At 41.9% G+C, this 18422-nt stretch overlaps 1 protein-coding gene across 1 annotated transcript in view; it reads left to right on the top strand.

Moving 5' to 3' along the window:
• Window positions 1-1740: 1740 nt before the first annotated feature.
• Window positions 1741-18422, top strand: part of CPS1 (carbamoyl-phosphate synthase 1) — a 173081-nt gene continuing 156399 nt past the window's right edge. Inside the window, exon 1 of the mRNA XM_044431870.1 lies at window positions 1741-1866. Within this exon, the coding sequence (XP_044287805.1) occupies window positions 1741-1866 (126 nt within the window). The remainder of the gene's footprint in view (window positions 1867-18422) is intronic.

The following is an 18422-nucleotide window of genomic DNA, read 5'->3' as shown; positions in this document are numbered from 1 at the left end:
AAGTTGAGTGTTCTGTGGGTGCTCTCACAAAATAGCTTCCACAGTGGGTGCATCCAGTCACAAAACATCCATTTCCCAGAAGAGAAACAGGTGAGACTGAAAGAAGTAATACACCTAAGAAGCTGAATGTAAGGCAGAGCAGAGCCTGAGCTCCAAATCACAAAACCACTTTTTAGAACAGTTTTCTGCCCCAACAGCCATTTCACAGAAGGCAATTTGATGAGGCTCAGGGTCTAGTAATTTGGCCAAGAAACTGAGTGCAAGGCAGAACCACAAATGCTGGATTGCATCCTGCCTGACACAAAGCACAATGGAAGGCAAACCAGTGTCTCTCAGACATGCAAAATGCCAAGCACCCCACACACCTGCACACACAACCCGCCTCCTATATAGCAGGCACCACACATGAAAGCTGTGGATACATGTAGGCCAAGCAGAGTCCACACCAAAATGAGCTAAACAAATAAATTAAAAACAAATCAGGGAACACATATCCCAGCACATCCTTGCCCCAGATAAAAAATCAGGCAACACGTGAGGACACAGCATGAGCTAAACCATGTGGCTCATGTGAGGTGCAGAGACACTACTGAAAACAAAGGCGGTGTTTGTAGCACATCAGCCTCCTAGCATTTTTAAGACCGAAAAAGTCCAGAACAACTTGGGGCAGGGAGCCTGGTGGGCATCATAAAGAAAAGTACCTGCAGGCATAGCTCACAGACATCATATTGGAGAGATACTGGAAATGTTGGCATGATGCTTTTAGCTTTGCCATGCTGTGGCTTTTATTGATATGAAATGTGTATATCTAGGCCATTTTATTTGTCATGGCTTACAGCTAATGGTCAAAGGGGAAGCTGTTCAGTTACCTACCTAGGTGTGAGAAAATAAATGCATGCACTCAAGGGTTGGCTATTCATATTGGAGCTAAACCTGGTAATTGTGCATGTGTCTGTGGAAAGCTCCAATGTGTGCTGGACTGCAACCTGTTTAGTTTGACTCTCAGAATTTAATGGGGCTATTGAGAACCAAGCTAGCTTTGGATTCTGTTCCTTTATCACACAGATCAAAGGTTACTACCAGACCATCTAGTGAGGCAAAAATGCTGGACAAGGTGGGCTTTGGCCTAATCCAGTATGACCCTTGCTAGGCCCTTGGGCAAAGAGTGCATACTTAAAACATGAATTAATTCATTAAAAAACAAACAAAGAGATCATGAAAAACTGAAGCCCATCCATCCCTGCACCCAAGTGGGAATGTCAATCAGGAACTTGGGAACTGGCCAGAACAGGAAATGATTAGTGGGTTTTCAGTCTAATAGGAGCTATTTCATCTAATATGTGTCTGTTGAAAAATGTCTCTGATCAGCATGACTGGCATAATTCTGACTTCTTTGCCTTTTAATTTCACAGTTTACAGCTAGTGTATTGCAGGTGGGGGACGGGGGGATCACTGCCAGCTCCCTGCAGTTCCAGCTGCTCACCAATAGTGGGAGCGTTCACACTTGGTCCACTGCAGCCTACCTAAGGTGTGCATCTCTCCAAGAACAGCTAGACACTCCTCTGAGGAGGAGCAGACAGGGTGGGTCTAGCTGAAGCCTTTTAATGCAAGAATGAATGAAAAGGCAAAGCAAAGGCTGCAAAGTTGAGTCAGCAGACCAACTCATCCTCAAACTTTGCTTTCATATATATTGTATAGCTTTTATATTCACCATAACAAAATCTTGCCATTTTCCCCAAGATGGCAAGAATTTTGACAACTTGCAAAATGGTGAAAACTTTGAGAGGGGGTTTTCGTGTTTTTCATAGGGCTGTTCAGCATAACCAATATTTTTCAACAATTGGTATCCGATCACTGAGTATGAAGGTAATTACAATTTTCATTAACTGTCTGGTTAACTCTCTCTCTCTCTCTCTCTCTCTCTCTTTGTGTGTGTGTAAGTGTAAGAAGCTGAGGAACTATTGTTTGCAGAAAACTTTGCCATATACAAGCAAATTTCTGAACTAAAATAGGTTCTAAGTTTTAACTTATTATGGTCTGTTGTCTGCAGGATGTATTGACTTAGTTAATACTTGTGTGTACCCTGAGTTATAAACTATAGGATAAATTCCTTAGGAAGGTGAAGGTCACAAACCTTGTTAAAATATACAGAGGTCTTCAAATAAGCCAAGGATTGGTGAAATAACAGTTCTTTGCTTTATAGGCATGCAAGACCTGATTGTTTAATCTTAAAACTGTTCTTACCTTATAGCCCAGCCATGTTGTTATCAGGGATATTGCTTCATTTCACATGTGTGAGACTTTAGCTATACCTATTATGATGAATTTACACACCATTCTATCAACTGGCTTACTGAGAAACAGCATTGGAAGGATGCTTGCTGGTGGAGGCTGGCTGATGGCCCTTTGGTGTTATGCTCAGTTTAAAGGGACAGGGTTGATGGTTCCAGGATGTAGGGACAGTTGCGAAAGCTATAGCCCCATCTTCCCATATATGAAAATATATGGCGTAGCTATGTCCAACCTGAAGTACTGAATGCCAGTGGATCACATATGGGGCTTGAACTATTCCCAATTTCTCATGTGTTAAATGTGTGACTGCTCTTTGAGTCTCATAAGAGAGAATGCTCCTCCTTACCATAGAGAAATAGAATACACTTTCTGTTATTTGTTGCATTTTGATCTTTTCCTCTAGGGAGCTTGGAGCAGTGCACATACTTACTCCTCCATATTTGAAGTAGGCTAGGCTGAGTCTGTTTGACTAACTTAGTCATCCAGGGAGTTTTGTGGCCTGATTTGGAATAGTCCAACACTCTGACTGCTGCACTGTACCGGCTTTCCCTGTAATCCCAGTCAAGTCAAGGAACAGGCTAGGCTAGAACTCCTCTCCCATGACATTGCCCATCTTCCTGTATTCATTTACTTGTTGGTTTGGAGAATATTGCATCGTTAGAGCCCCTGTCTACAGTGTGAAACGGAGTAGTTAAGATACAGGTTGATACCTCAGTGAGAATTAGCTATGGACACTCTTCTCACACCTCCTTTGCACAATGAGAAAGATAGTGAGTTATAGTGAAGAACTGCCCTGGGAAAATCTGGTATTCAATGTATGTTTTAACTGTGGCTGCATTCAAATCTTTTGCACCCAGATTTTTTGAGGGGATGCTGTGATTCGGCCAGTAAGAGTAGATGAATACTGATTTGTATTGACTTAAAATGTCAACTCTGATTCAAACAAAAATCTGGAAAAAAGGTGATTCTTTGAATTCACCTATATTTATGCAGTGATTCATGTCCCTATATTTCACCCCTCTTGGCAAAAAAACCCACACACTTCTGAAGGGTCAGGCATTCAGAGTTGAGAAAGGGTGAATAGCCTTGTCCTCCGCTATGAGATGGGGTTTGACAGCTGCACCAACCAGCTTTTGCCTTCAAGAGACATACTGCTCGGCTTCAGAATCATACACACAGTTGTAAAGCGGTGGTAAAATTAACATGCTTTACTAGGATTTATTTATCTGTCACAGACTACAGTCAGAGGAAGGGGAATTGCCAATATATCTGTCTTAGTTGCAGGGAATTGATGGAAATGGTGGAAGAAGCACACCTCCTGACTGCATGCGTTTTCGATTTTCCTGCTTATTTCTCAGATTCCCTCTATAAGTTGCCTATCTGCTGCTGAGTGGCATGTCCTAAGCCTTTTCTCTTACTATAAAGCATCAAGCCAGTGTGGGTAATGTCTGGGACAAACAAGGACACCTTGTAATCTCCAATGGTTGGGAGCGACAGATCAGCATTTGCTCTGGTCCACCCTCCAGGCACAACATACACCCTTACCTGCATATGTTTTACTCATGTGGTCTCATGTACGCCTCTGCTACACATTTGTGCATGGCATATTGACACAAACCGATGGTTGGCGAGGGTGGCCAGGTAGAAGCAGGCAGTCTCATTGCTCTTCCCTTCCATCCACATACTACATACACCTATGTAGGCTCATGAGATGGGGCGGCATATAGGTTGTTTAAATGAATGAATGAATGAATGAATGAACAGATGCACATGCACAGCCATGGTTGGCAGTGGAAATGGTTCAGAGGGAAGGAATCCTTCCTTTGCCCACCCCCAAACTCTTTCCACGTATGACCATGTGTGGAAACACCCACACCCATGGGGCTCTTTCCTCTTCTTGTTGGTCATCTTCCCTCCCATGCCCATTTTATCTTCCTGGGGAAGTAAGGCAAAGAGAGAAGCCTAGCAGGCATTCTTAGCAGAGTGGCCAAGGGTCACATGCAGGATCAGCAGAGGCACCAGCCCAACCTACCCTCCCATTTATCAGGGCTTAAGAAATGATACCTAGACAACGGTTGCCGCTGTTGGGGGACAGTGTCTCCAAAACTTCCTGCAATCTTTCTGTAACAGGCCATCTCTAACCCACCAGGGCTTTTCCTGCCCGTTCTCATTTGTCCACTCATGAACAAACTCCATTTAGAAATAAGATATAAATGGTACAAGCATAGCTTCACAATTTGTTCTGAAATGCATTTATTTGAAACATCCTTTTTTTGGAAACATCCCAGCTCCCCTTTCAACAAATTAAGTAAAATATTCATTTAATTTTAAATATTCCTTTTTGATATTTGTTTACATTGTTTTCCTTTTGAAAAAAATTGTGTTTGATGTTTGTGGCACATATTTGCTATTTAAATAGTAATTGTCTTTTCATAAGGAACATCTTTTTTCTTTGCTTTACTACATTTTGGTTTTTTTAGTTTGCATTACTTTCTGCATGTAAAAATTGTATTAAATGTATACCAACTTTAAACATGTTTTAAAATCCAGATATTTAAAATACTAATGTGGAAAAGTTTTTCATGCATTCTTTTTCTTTCCTTCTCTTGGAGGACATCATAGGTTTCAAGTTATTGTGTTAATTTCTTCCGGTGCTTCTACTTCCTTCTTAAACATATTAAGCAAAGAAGATTCAGATTCAACATGATGGATCATGACCTTCCTGTAAATGTTTCTATTTTTTCAATAAACTTTTCTTTATTTTCTTTTATTAGGCCATTCCATTTAAAAATGCAGATTGTATATTGTTAATATATGTATTATATCCTGGAAAGTCTCTTGCTCAGTCCTTCCAAGATGGTACGTTAACGTTCCAGTTCCTTGGGGAAATTTTTGTTTTCTTGATTGCGTTTTAACCCTCCTTTATTCCTTTGTTTCCTTCCTCATTCCAGCATATTTTAAACATTGCTACTTTTCCTTTTATTTTCATTTTCAGATTCTCAGCTTATTCAGATTAGCTTGTTCTTTTCTCTTATAGTTCAGTCAAGAGCTATTCTTGCAGCTGATTTACCATTTTCCTATGTTAAGATTTATTCTGTTGTGTAAGTTACTGTGAATATGTTGCTTTTCCTCATCGCTTTTTAAAAAGTGCAGTTCTATGATCTGATGGGATGCCATGGTATATTTTCAATCACTGTCCCAGTAGAAAGTCTCTCTTTGTTTCAGAGTCTAATAATGTAAGCTACTGTGTTTCCCTGAAAATGACTGGGTCTTATATTAATTTTTGCTCAAAAAGATGCACTAGGGCTTATTTTCCAGTGATGTCTTATTTTTTCATGTACAACAACCTACATTTATTCATGTACAAAAATCTACATTTATTCAAATACAGTCATGTCATCTTCTTCTGGAACATTGTCATAACTCTCCAAACCCTGAATTATGTTGCAACAGACGTACTAAATGCATCCATCTGGCTGGTCTTAACTGGGGCTTGTTATGGGGGTAGGGCTTATATTATGAGCATCCTGAAAAATCATGCTAGGGCTTATTTACTGGCTAGGTCTTATTTTCAGGGAAACAGGGTATTTCTTTCCACCCAGAAAGTACTTTGTAACTTCAGTTTCCCTTACCCCCTTTTCCAAGTTTTATAGGTGCTGGTTATAACTTTGGTGATATATTGCCTATCTTTGACCAGTTTCACCAAAATGAGGCCACCCAGTGGTTAAGCTACATTCTGTCTCTTGACTGGCAACATAAGGATTGTTTGTTACATCTTTTGATCTGTGCTTTTTTTTTTTTTTTTTTAGTATAGCTTGACTATTGGTTTGCTTTAGATACTGGTGGAAACTTGGAGGATAAAGACAGCAAATATATAGCAGTAGGCTTGTTCCTAAATGAATATGCAAACTTGGTCTGTATCACTGAGACTTGGCTGGATGAGACCAGGGGAATATATCTCTTCTAGCTTTGGCTAGAAAGTGAAGAGGAACTAAAGAGCCTCTTGATGCGGGTGAAGGAGGAGAGCGCAAAAGCTGGCTTGAAACTCAACATTAAGAAAATTAAGAGCATGGCATCCAGTCCTCTCACTTCCTGGCAAATAGATGGGGAAGAAATGGAGGTAGTGACAGATTTTATTTTCCTGGGCTCCAAAATCACCACAGACGGGGACTGCAGCCAAGAAATTAAAAGACGCTTGCTGCTTGGGAGGAAAGCTATGGGAAATCTAGACAGCATACTAAAAAACAGAGACATCACCCTGCTAACAAAAGTGCATATAGTCAAGGCTATGGTTTTCCAAGTTGCAATGTATGGCTGTGAAAGTTGGACCATAAGGAAGGCTGAGAGCTGAAGAACTGAGGCCTTTGAACTGTGGTGCTGGAGGAGACTCCTGCGAGTCCCTTGGACTGCAAGGCGATCAAACCAGTCAGTCCTACAGGAGATCAACCCTGACTGCTCTTTAGAAGGCCAGATACTGAAGATGAAACTCAAATACTTTGGCCATCTAATGAGAAGGGAAGGACTCATTGCAGAAGAGCCTAATGCTGGGAACAATTGGCGGGAAAAGAAGAAGGGGGCGGCAGAGGATGAGGTGGCTGGATGGAGTCCCTGAAGCAGTTGATGTGAGCTTAAGTGGACTCCAGGGGATGGTGGAGGACAGGAAGTCCTGGAAGAATGTTATCCATGGGGTTGCAATGGGTTGGACACAACTTCACGACTAACAACAACAACAAGGTTTGGCTATCTGGGTTCCCAGTAGTGCAGCAGGCAAGACCTGTCCTGGAGGCCAGGAAAGGAGAGTTGCAGGGGTCTATCATGATTCTACTCTGTTGTCCCAATTGCTCCATTTGCAGTCTTCCAGGTCTCACAGTTGGCGTTGGAGTCTTCACAGTTTGTTATCCCAGAGGACTTCAACACTCACCTTTTTGGGAGTGACAAGATTTCATGGATCTGTTCCAGTTACTTTTGAGCCCCACTCAGATCACTTCTATCTGGTCTTTGGCATATGATGAGATGATGGTGTTCTGGAGGTGGAGGACCTTTCTATATTCCTGTTGTCTTGGATGGACTACTACTTCATGAGGTTTAAATTTGCTGGGCCTCAGCACTTTTGCTGGAGCAAGTGGCTGATTAAGACTCATGGGACCATGGGCCAAGGGACTCATGGATGTACATGGTTTACTTCAGCTCTTGGAGAATTTCTGTCGAAACCCTGGTTGATCCCCGAAACAAGGAAATGGCTAAAGTGGTTGATACAATTACTTCTGGGCACCCTTTACCCAATGAGTGGAATCCAACAAGCCCCTTGAACTTTATCTTCAGGCAGCACATACTTAAAGTACAGAATTTGCTAAAGCAGGATATAGAGATGGTCCCGAACTTGGATAAGGGAAATAGACAAATTTAGGAAAGGTAAAGCCTATCAATAGCATTTGACTGAAAACCAGAAGGGAACCACTCAGTACAAACAAAAAGCCAAAATAATAATATAATATATTATTATATAATAATAATATAATATATTATTATATAATAATAATATAATATATTATTATATAATAATAATAATATAATATATTATTGTATAAGAATAATATAATATATTATATTATTTTGTATAATATACAAAATAATTTGTATATTTTAAGGTTAATATGTTTTGTAGTCTGAGGCTCCTTTGTCAGGCCCCTATTGCATATGAAGTACATTCAAGACTTGAGTCAGTTCATAGAGTTTGTTTGCAGTGTTCACATTTTATAAGATTACCCCTTTCGAAGGAGCCACAGCCTCCAAAGTAGGGCTTAAAACAAATTACATTTGGTTACCTTGGAGAATTTGTTCCCTTTTGGCTTCTGTTTCTATCAGTGGCTACTGATCAATGGCTCATATACACCTCTGTATGCCAGTTTGCTGAGGAACACAAGCAGGAGGTGCTACAGGATTCCTGTCCTGGGTTTGGCTTCCCAGAGGCATCTGGTTGGTTACTGTAGGAACAACATGCTGGACGGTACTTTGATGGCTCTTCTTATGTTCTTGTATTATGTTCCTTATCTATGAGTGAGGGAGAAAAGCATGCCCTATTTCAGATGTTTTCTAGCCATTCAGAATAGTTTAAGAAAAACCAACCATGCAGAACAATCAGTCAATTTCCCTAAAAAGAAGATATTTGCCAGAACTATTAAGGACAGCTCTAGAAGTACAGGTGACTCCATTAATCTTTTATCCAAATTTCCAATCTTACAACAGCACCATTCGCGAATACCCAAGAGGGCTGCTGCCCTCCCCCATGAGATGGTGCAATTCCCCCATTTCAAGTGGTGGGAGGAATGGGAGGAACAGTGAATAGCATGCTTTCTCCTCGGCAGGAGGAGCACACCCAGGCACAGGTAAATGCCTCAGTAGGATAAAAACCATCAGGACTTTCTGGTGCACATCCCTGCCCTCTGATCACCCTGAGTTGTCTTCTCAGGGCAATCCAAAGGGCAGCTGAGCTATCTGAAAAGCCACACTGACCACAAAAAACAGTCGGACTAGCTCTTCAGAGAGGGAGTCCTCCCTTAGAGGCAGATATCCAAGGAGATCACTTGTTTTAGCTTTAGGTGCTGGTTCCTATGGTATGTTATCAGAAAACTTGCATTTAAACCTACTCACAAAACTGATCCATTTACCCAAAAGTATAACAGGAGAGCCACAAACTGACAAGGCATCGTGGTTCCACTTCCTGACTTGGAGATGGTAGCATATCAGCTCCCATTACCCAGGCCAACAGCTGTCCTGCCTGGGCTTGAGAAGGATCACAGCCCAACAGGTCTGGAGACCCAAGGTTGGGAACCACTCCAGAGTTGATGGGGCATCAAGAATTCACCATTACATAAATATTCATCCTTGTAAACCACCCTGAGAGGTTTGGGGCAGTATAGAAATGAAATAAGTAAAAGAAGGGAAAATGGAAAATGGTGATTTCCCAGTTCAAAAAAGGAAAGAGGCAATCTTGTGTATGAGCTGCGCTGAGATCACACAGCTCATTCGAGTCGCTCGGAAGTGACTCTCGGTTGCGAGTGCTTTTGCATTACTGAGTCTGTATCCATGACACACAGTGGTCTATTGCATTATTTAGATTCTTCTACTCCTTCGTAACATTCTGGAATTTCTAAAAAGATAGAGATGATGGATGGTGACACCAAAGGGCTTGGAATGGGAGCTCAGTGGGAATAGCATTACAGAGACTGATCAAGCTAGGCTAAGATTTCTTTAGTGGAAATAAAAAATGCTGAACATTATAGCAAGTTTCGAAATGGGTTATGAGAGGATGTCTTCTTCCAAGGTCAAGTTTACCACTCCCCCAGTATATCAAGAAAGGACCAGGAAGCAGTGGAGGGGGAGATTGGGGTGTAAACACATGACATGAATTATCAGTGGGATGCTTTTGGGGACTGTGGCCCAAAGAGGAAGGGACAGAGTTAGGTATGGCTGGGCAACTGACAAAGGGCCCACAAGAGCCCTTGAGACTCCTTCTCCTCACCCTTTTTGTGGCCTACTCTCACACTGATTTTCTGCCTGTACCAATGATGTAGTGAGGAGAAAAGAGAAGGGGACTAAGCATGGCTGCTGACAATGGCAGTGAGAAGATTTAGGGAGAGGTGGCCTCACTGGATGTCCTCAAAATTCTGGAGCTGGCACTGGGTTTGAAGGTGAGGTGATGTCTGGGCCGAGATTGCACGTCTCCCTCAGCAGCAGTGACACCTGTCCCTCTTGGAGCAATGAGCTGCTGCCTCAGGAAGGCTGAGGGGGGCACAGTGAGGCTTTGCATGGCATGTCAGTCTCTTTTAGCAGCAAGTGATGCCTGCCTGGAGAGAATGGTTTGTGCCTTCTGCTCAGGCACATGGAAGGCTGGCTGTGTGTCAGTTAAACTCACAGGCAGTTCACTTCTACATGACTGTAAAGAGGCTGAATTGCTGAGGTGAAAAACCACATAGGTTGCAACTGAGAGCAGCAGCGCACAGTGAATCAAGGGGAGGTTTCTTCTCAAGTGAGGCATAGCTGCTATAAACAGGATAGGAAATCTTCCTAGGGACAACTGATGAATGCATGGCCTGACCAGTTGCTCTCAGGAGTATGAACTGGCACAATTACAGGTGCAAAGCCTAGGAGGTAACATGGCAAAACAATACAAAGCTGAATCAGAGCAGAACGCCTTCCTCCTTCCTACCTCAGTGGTGGATTAGCTGTGCTGCACCTAATCAGTGTGTGAAATTAGTCTCACGTCCTCAATGCTTTTTGGGAACCCCTGCTGTCTTATGGTTTCCAGTCTGGACCTTGAAAGTGCCCTTATATGGAAACCAGAATAACATCGAGACTGGCTTTCTTACATAGCTTTCAGTGAGATGTGCCAGACAGGTTCCCCCACTTTCCCTGTGTATCTCCTGAAGCTGTTCTCTCAAAGTTAGTGCTTCTCCTTCCCACCCAGTTGATTTTCCTATGGTCCTGACTTTAGGCTTCAAACTTTCCTTGTCTTTATGGCTTCTGCTTCTACTTTTGACCCTGCTCCTACAACTTCAAAAGCAAAATAAATTAAGTCTGGACTACATTAAATTTCTCTGAATGTTGTTTGGACTATTCAGGTGGTGCTGGAATGCAACTGTCCAGCTATGGGAGGGGATAAGGAGATCAGATCATACACAGCCCTGGTTGCACTGCTTACCTGTGTGTTCTGAGACAATTAAAAGTGCTGGTTTTCCCTTTAAAGCCTTAAACAGTTTGAAGGGCCACCTTCACCCATATCTGTCTGCCCACACTTGAAGGGGTGGGTGAATGCACAATGGAAGGCCTTTTCTGCTGTAGATGCATACTCCTGGAATACATTGCCATCAGGGATCTAGCGGGTCCCATCACAGCAGGCATTTAGGAAGACCCTGAAAATTTATAACTTTACTCTGGCCTTCCTGATTACACTCTGTTGGCCTGGGTTATAGCTGCTGCTGTGTGCAGCTGTAGGACTTGCCTTGTGCCGTGGCTTTTTTGTTTTAGAATATTTGCTTCCATTGCTCTTTTATTATCAGATCAGATTCTATTATGAATCGTAGTGAATTTTAGTGTTGTATGTTACCTTGGGAAGGGTCCTATCCTGAAAGGTGGCTAGGAAATACTTTAAATGATTTATCATGTAAGCTTTCCCCATGGATTATCTCTCTGCCAGGGAAAGTTTCATTCACTCAATTTCAGATACCTGTCTAGATCCAAAAGGAATCCTGGAAGCATCCTTTCCTTTGTGCTCTTGAACCTATTTATCCCTTTTCCTTCTGCCATCCTCTGTAACAGTACCAGGGTACATGGGTTGATTAGATGTGGAGTGATAGGCATAACATATCTCTCCATAACATAGTCAGAGTTCAGTTTCCCTGTCTTGCGGAGCCTGTTCTTGTAAGGTCTGCAGTGATAACATAACCCCTCTTATTCCTAGGATCAATGCCAGCTTTTGTTCTTACCACAGTTACCACCATTCACTTTTCTTCAAGATTTCATACTCCCTACTTTCCTGTCAGTGAAGTGGACATTAGTGGTTGGACTGTACCACTTAAGCCTGCAAGTGGAAGTTCACATAATTGAAATCCTCCTTCAGACAAAGCAAACAAATAAATAAACCGTGCAAGCAGAAGACTAGATCTCATGTAGGAGTGGACTAGCTTTCTTTAGTCTTCTGCTTGATGCATCTTATGTTCATCTTTAAATGAATAAGGTTATATTCCAATTTGACTAAAGATTGTGAGAAACTTCTGTCTCTACCAATTTGACTTCTAGGGGCTCAACATGACAAAGTTGTGAACTGTGGATGTGGATGTTTTGGTATCAAAGAATATGCAAGACGTGGTTATGTCGTCCTCTGATGCTACCTCTAAACTGGAAATGTGAAAGCTGGGGTTTGTTTCCCAATTAAAGAGATCATCGTAATTAAAGATAATGATCTGGTTTTTGCATTTCAGTAAGCACTATAGGGCAGGAAAAAGCCACAGTTTTATTGGCAGGAAGAAAAGGTCTGCAACTAAAAGCCCTCAAAGCCTAAAAATTTCTGAATGGTACCTTAAAGTCTTGAGGTACACAGCGCATTTCAACAGATGTTAGCTTTTTTCCTTTCTGAAACACACACACAAATGAAATGATACATAGCAATCTTCCCTCCCCTTTTGGTTGTTAGCAGAGTAATCATTATCTGTTTTACTGTTGTTACATGGACTGTTCTGTAGCTTTTTGCATTCAGAAATTGTCATAAATGTTTTTGACAGAACGTTGAAATGGTTGGGTGCATCAAATATCATAAATAAATTTCATTGCTTAGAGCCAGTCTGAGGTTTTGCCTCCCCCTCCCTCCCTCTTCTCCTTTTGCCTTTTTAATATGTTTATTAGCCCAGCTGTTCTTACTATGCATATATCAAGAACAAACATGGTTTGCATACCATATCCCTATCCAGGATCAGGTTGCCATGGGAGAGGTAATTCAGGGCTCCTTGTGATCTTTTGTTATCTCCTTTGTCACCTTCCCCATTAGCTTGCTGTGCTGGTGGCTGCCTGTATCTGGCTTGAATACCTGGAGAAAGAGAAAAAGCTGACAGCTGTCATTAGCCATTCCTGCTTCCAGCATCAGCCATGCCACACTGAACTTGATCACCTATAGGTGATCTTGCCCTTCTGATTTTGCAGCACTTTAGTAGCATAGGATACATTTCCATGATGACCTTGGTGAGTGAGTTTAAACCTAGATTTGCCATTCTGCGTAAGCCAACTGCTACTAGCAAGACTGATTCCCTCCTCAATCTCAGGCTTAACTAAATCGATTTGACCAACACCTTGGGAAGGGAAGCAACAACTCATAAAGCAGAATATTAATTAGAATGGGGTTTCCTTAGGAAAGGGTTGGCTGCAGCAAAGTTGCATTGCTTTGGGGGAAGGTGCAGAAGTCTCGAGTGTTGAAGTTGGCATGATATATCTCTGAAGACAATGAATTTAAGAGGTTGAAGGATGTAAAGAAAGCAGTGTGAGTAAAGCAATAAATAGGGAGCGTGTAACTGTGCAGCCTACTGGGCAAAAGGGAGGACTGGGAGATCCATAAAATCCCTGGGAGCAAACTGCAAAATGTAATTAAGGAAGGGGAAAATATTGAACGCCGACTTTAAAGACAATTTCAGTAAACTGTAAAAGGACTCTCTCAAAATATTTGAAGCAGACAAAGTAAAAGAGAAAATTGTTTCACTGAAATAGCAGAAGCAAATTTGAGGGAAACAGCAGGTGCAGTAATGTTTGTGCGGTCACAGGCACAATCCACAGAAGTTCTCCTGCACAAGTCCCTCTGAAACTGACAGCAAAGTTGTGCCTCATGCTAATAAGCCAGTGGAAAACACCTTTGTTTCATTTCCCTGCAGCGGAGGCTGATGATTCGTAAGTGGGGTGCCTTATCCATTGCAGTTTTTATCCTGAACTTTATAGGAACTGTCTATGATTACTAGCCTCCCCTTTTCCCTAGTATGTATAAGCAGCTAGAATTCTTTGCTGAAACAGCAATTTCAAATGCTGTGTTCGGAATGGATTGTATTTACTTAATTTCTGTGTTCATGTAATTGAAGTAGTTTCAGAATTTGAAGATAGAGTAAAAAATTGAAACTATTGTTGGTATGCGTTTGTTTGTTTGTTTTTTTAAATCAGAAAACTAATGCATTCTGGGGAATAAATTCTTAGCTGTAGAAGGATGGCTGGAAAGTTAAAGCAGGATGAGGAAAAAAACTGATATAGATGTGGCGAAAAGCCAATGCAAGTCAGTGTGGAAGAGGCTGTGTTTGGGAGCCCAGGAACAGACAGAGAAGCCCTGTGGGGACAGGAATGGCTTCTGTGATCAGAAATCTGCAGGGCAAGGGAAATACCCATGCATTCTGGAGGCGAGAAGGATCTGATGGTGTCTGGCCAGTAATGCAGTCTATGTTGTGCTAGGGGAAACCACCCTTTGTGCAGTTTAGCTGTGGATCTAGAATCACCAGCAAGGTGATCTATACAGGAAGGCTTACATGCATCCAGTACAAGGCATGAGGTGTGGTGGCGACAGTGTGCTCTGTCCCGTATCTCACATCAATTTAGATATGGTGTAAGCCATCGGCTCCAGCTTCCCTCCCTCCTGTCCTGGCGTGTTTCTTTAGCCCTCTCTGAGGCTGATCTATGATCCTGGAGAGGCAACCAATGTAGCTCTTTCGCCATCAGTTACAGCAGGGCTGGGGCTCTGTTTCTGGATTCCAGCTCTGAGGTTGCAGTACCTCCAAGCTGAGACTCCAAATAATCCTATAGTCACACAGACAATGTTGGGAAGCCATAAGATTGAGCCTGTATGCATACCTTCTACATACATGCTGCAAAAAGTAACACTGCAAAGAGAGGCAAAACTCCCATCTGCTTGACATTCTGAAAAATTCTAACAACTGTGACATTCTCCCAGAACTCCACTAATAAGCTACTCTGCTGCTACATAGTTTTGAGTGAGTGTTTGGAACATTTGAGGCACAGGCACAGTCCTATGTGGCTCCCCATAACTTTATGGGTTATGGGCATTCATTTGAACACTGGAGGAGCACAGAGGCAGGGAAGAAAAGCATTTAGGTGGCCGATTCCTGCTATCTACTTTTATTTGTTTATTGCATTTCTACACTGCCCATGGACTGCAAGGTGATCAAACCAGTCAGTCCTAGAGGAGATCAACCCTGACTGTTCTTTAGAAGGCCGGATACTGAAGATGAAACTCAAATACTTTGGCCACGTAATGAGAAGGAAGGACTCTCTGGAGAAGAGCCTAATGCTGGGAACAATTGACTGCAAAAGAAGGGGATGGCAGAGAATGAGGTGGCTGGACGGAGTCACTGAAGCAATCGGCGTGAGCTTAAGTGGACTCCGGGGGATGGTGGAAGACAGGAAGGCCTGGAGGAATGTTGTCCATGGGGTTGCACTGGGTCGGACATGACTTCGCGACTAACAACAACACTGCCCTTCAGCTCAAAGGCTCCCTGGGCAGTTTACAGAATCAATGCATGGTTTCCCCCTCCTCCCAAAGAGAAGGGACTGTGACACTGCCTGGCTTTGGTGGAAGTGGCAGTTCCTAGCCCCTTCCCAACCCCTGAAACACCCTCTAGAACATGTCCTGAAGATGGCCTTCTGTCCTTGGGGCCTCAGCTGCTGTGCAAACCATGCTGGCTAAGAGGGTGATGAGTCCCCTCTGAAGTCTTAATCCCCACAGCATCCTCAGAGGCGTTTCCTGCTGGATGCGGGGTCCAGCCCTAGCTCTATGATTACATGAAGCTTCTAGTACATTTTCTTATATATATATGCCAGTATATGCAAGTAAGTAAGATAACCCTTGAAATTAAAAATAGCAAAACAAAAGTCAGGGATCATCTTATATGCAAGGCGAAAAATTTCCCTTATCAGAGTTTGTCTTCTGTGTCATGAGGCTTGTGTGCAGCCACACATCCTGTCCCAAATCTGGCTCCTGGTTCCAGCTGACAAATACCTGTATCTACTTGTGTATAAGGTGTTCCATGAAACTGAAAATAGCAAAGAAAAAAATAGAGGTTGTCTTATACACCTGACATATTATAAACTCCAGAAAAACAGCCCCAAATATTGATGTCATCTCATACACAAGTCACCTTACTCGTATGAGCTGGTATAGTAGCTATTCTGGAGACTTTTGTTCAGTCAAGACTAGAGGTGATAGTGCATGCCCATGAACCATGCTGGCATAAATGACATGTCCTTTGTTGCAGATTTTCTAATATGCAATCAATAAATTAAAATTGAAAGCAGATTAAAAAGAAAAGCTGTGTATGAGCACACAGTACCAATTTCTTAGGTTAGCATGTTAAGAAGGTGAATCCCAATGCAGCAAACAAGATTCTACCCAAAACATTGTAGCTGTGGTTCAAGAAGCATTTAATTCTATTTAGAGCTGGAATCTTCCACACTGGGAGCTGATTAGGCCAAGTGGCCTTTTCTAATGGTCATGGGGTTTTTTTTGCATTAGAAGGCAGCTGAGGGATGTATGATAATGTCCACACTTGCAAGTCAAGGCGAAATAATTGTTTGAGGAGTGCTGCTAATCTAATTGCTGTAAACTAATATGCTCTTAAATAATGATGATAAATCAAAATCAGTGAAAACAATACTTGTTGAGAAATGTATACTCTGTTTACTGTTCACCTGCACTGCAGAAGGACCTTTGGGCAGAGTAATAATGCAATCCCATATTGCAACCTTTTGCTTTATAATGCTGCTGAGCATCTTTATAGCAGCTTTAGATCTGAATTATAGTATCCATGTTTAGTCAGAAATTAGTCCTATTGAGTTGAATTATACTTACCACATGCAAGGGGCAGCAGACTGGTTTGTGAAGCCTTATTTATTGTGCAGTAAATGAGTATTATTCTCGTTTTGTAGATAGGGAACTGAGGCTAGGCCATTCTCACTGGGAATGCTGAGGCTGAAATCCAGGCTTCTGGAATCAAAACCTAACTTCTGATCTGCTTTGTTAACTTCATTGAGTTATTGTCCAGTGTTAGGGACTCAAGTCGAGTGACTCAAACTCAAAAGTGGCTCGGAAGCAACAAGTGAGAAACTCGACTGAGATTTCTATTGTTTTTAGGAGCTAGTTGCTTTTTGGCATGAGGGAGATGGTGGGAGAGAGGGACAAAGTAGTGGAGTTGGGGTTCCAATACAGGTAGTCCTCTGGTTATGTACTTACAAACCTGTGGACTGTCATAAAACCTATATAAATATTTTTACCAATAAACTGTGAATATGGAGCTATGCAATGCAGAATGAAGCAGAACCACCAAAACAGAATCTGGAAAGGGCAGAAGCAGAGGTGTCCAGATTACTTCTCCCTGCACCTCTGTTGTTGTTGTTTTAAAGCTTGAAATCCTGTTTTTATTCTTAACTTCCTAATCCTTGAGGTAAAATTAAGCCTAAAGATAACTGATGATGACGGGGATGGACCTGGTGCTTGGAGAGTCAGGGCTTGTGCTGCTGGAGGCGGGAGGGGTATCCTTGGAGTCTGTTCAAGTAGGCCTCAAGGATTGTTTGCACAGCCATTTTCTTTTTATCAATAAAAATGGCCTTGTAGCAGCTGAGGGCTAAGGCTAAAGGGGAACTAGATCAGTATTAGCATGCCCATGCTACAGATGGAGAAATGTTGTTCAATTGACAGCAGAAAGGGCAAGAAAAAGAGAACTAGAACTTATGTAAGCAGAATTTGGCAGGCTTGATCCCCTCCAACAGACCTGCAAATATTACCCAATTCCAGGGCTTTTTTTGTCACAGAACGCACTAGCTGGCACCTTTTTTAGTAGCAGATCAGCAGCAAACATCATTAACATAGTGCCTGCAGGCTGCTATTGTGTCTGTTATCTGCTGTCTGATAGTGAGAGATAGCTGCTTGGGACACTGCTGCTTGGCTTGGAATTGGTATGTGTACTTACTACCTTCAGGGATGTGAGTTCTGGCACCTTTTTTTTTTACAAAAAAAGCTCTGCCCAATTCTATAGAAAGAAATAATTTTTAAATTATTTCCTCTGGGTTTTTAAGGTTTGGTTTTATTTGGAATTGTGAGATTTTAGTATTCTTATGGTTTGTTGTAAATTAGCAGAGCAACTCAGGAATATATTCAGAAAATGAACAAACAAAAAGAACAAACAACATAATATACTTTAAAGTGCTCAAAATGCTTCATTCATGATCTTGTTACAATCTGTGCAAGAATGATAGCAAGCTAGCTTAACTCTGTAAGGCACTGATTTGATTTGAAAGAATGCTCTAAACTGTTTTAAGATCTATTTCATTTATTTATTTATTTTTACAATGCAGGTTCTCTCTCTTCCTTTTTAGTACCTGTAGTTACTTTATTATTACTGCATTGTCATTATTACAATGCCATATTGCGCTTAAGATGTTTAAGTGAATATGAAAGTGTTTCTTAAGTGTTTTATATGAATACATAGGTTTTATACATATGCGCGCGCGCGCACACACACACACACACACACTCTTAGACAAACATTTGGCTCAGTCATGTGATCCGACTTACATAGAAATTCGACCCCAAGGAC

Source organism: Varanus komodoensis, unplaced genomic scaffold (assembly GCF_004798865.1).
Source record: "Varanus komodoensis strain SLA01 unplaced genomic scaffold, ASM479886v1 scaffold23, whole genome shotgun sequence".
NCBI classification, from domain to species: domain Eukaryota; kingdom Metazoa; phylum Chordata; class Lepidosauria; order Squamata; family Varanidae; genus Varanus; species Varanus komodoensis.
Note: the sequence above shows the minus strand (reverse complement) of the source record. Positions and strands in the feature narration are given on the sequence as shown.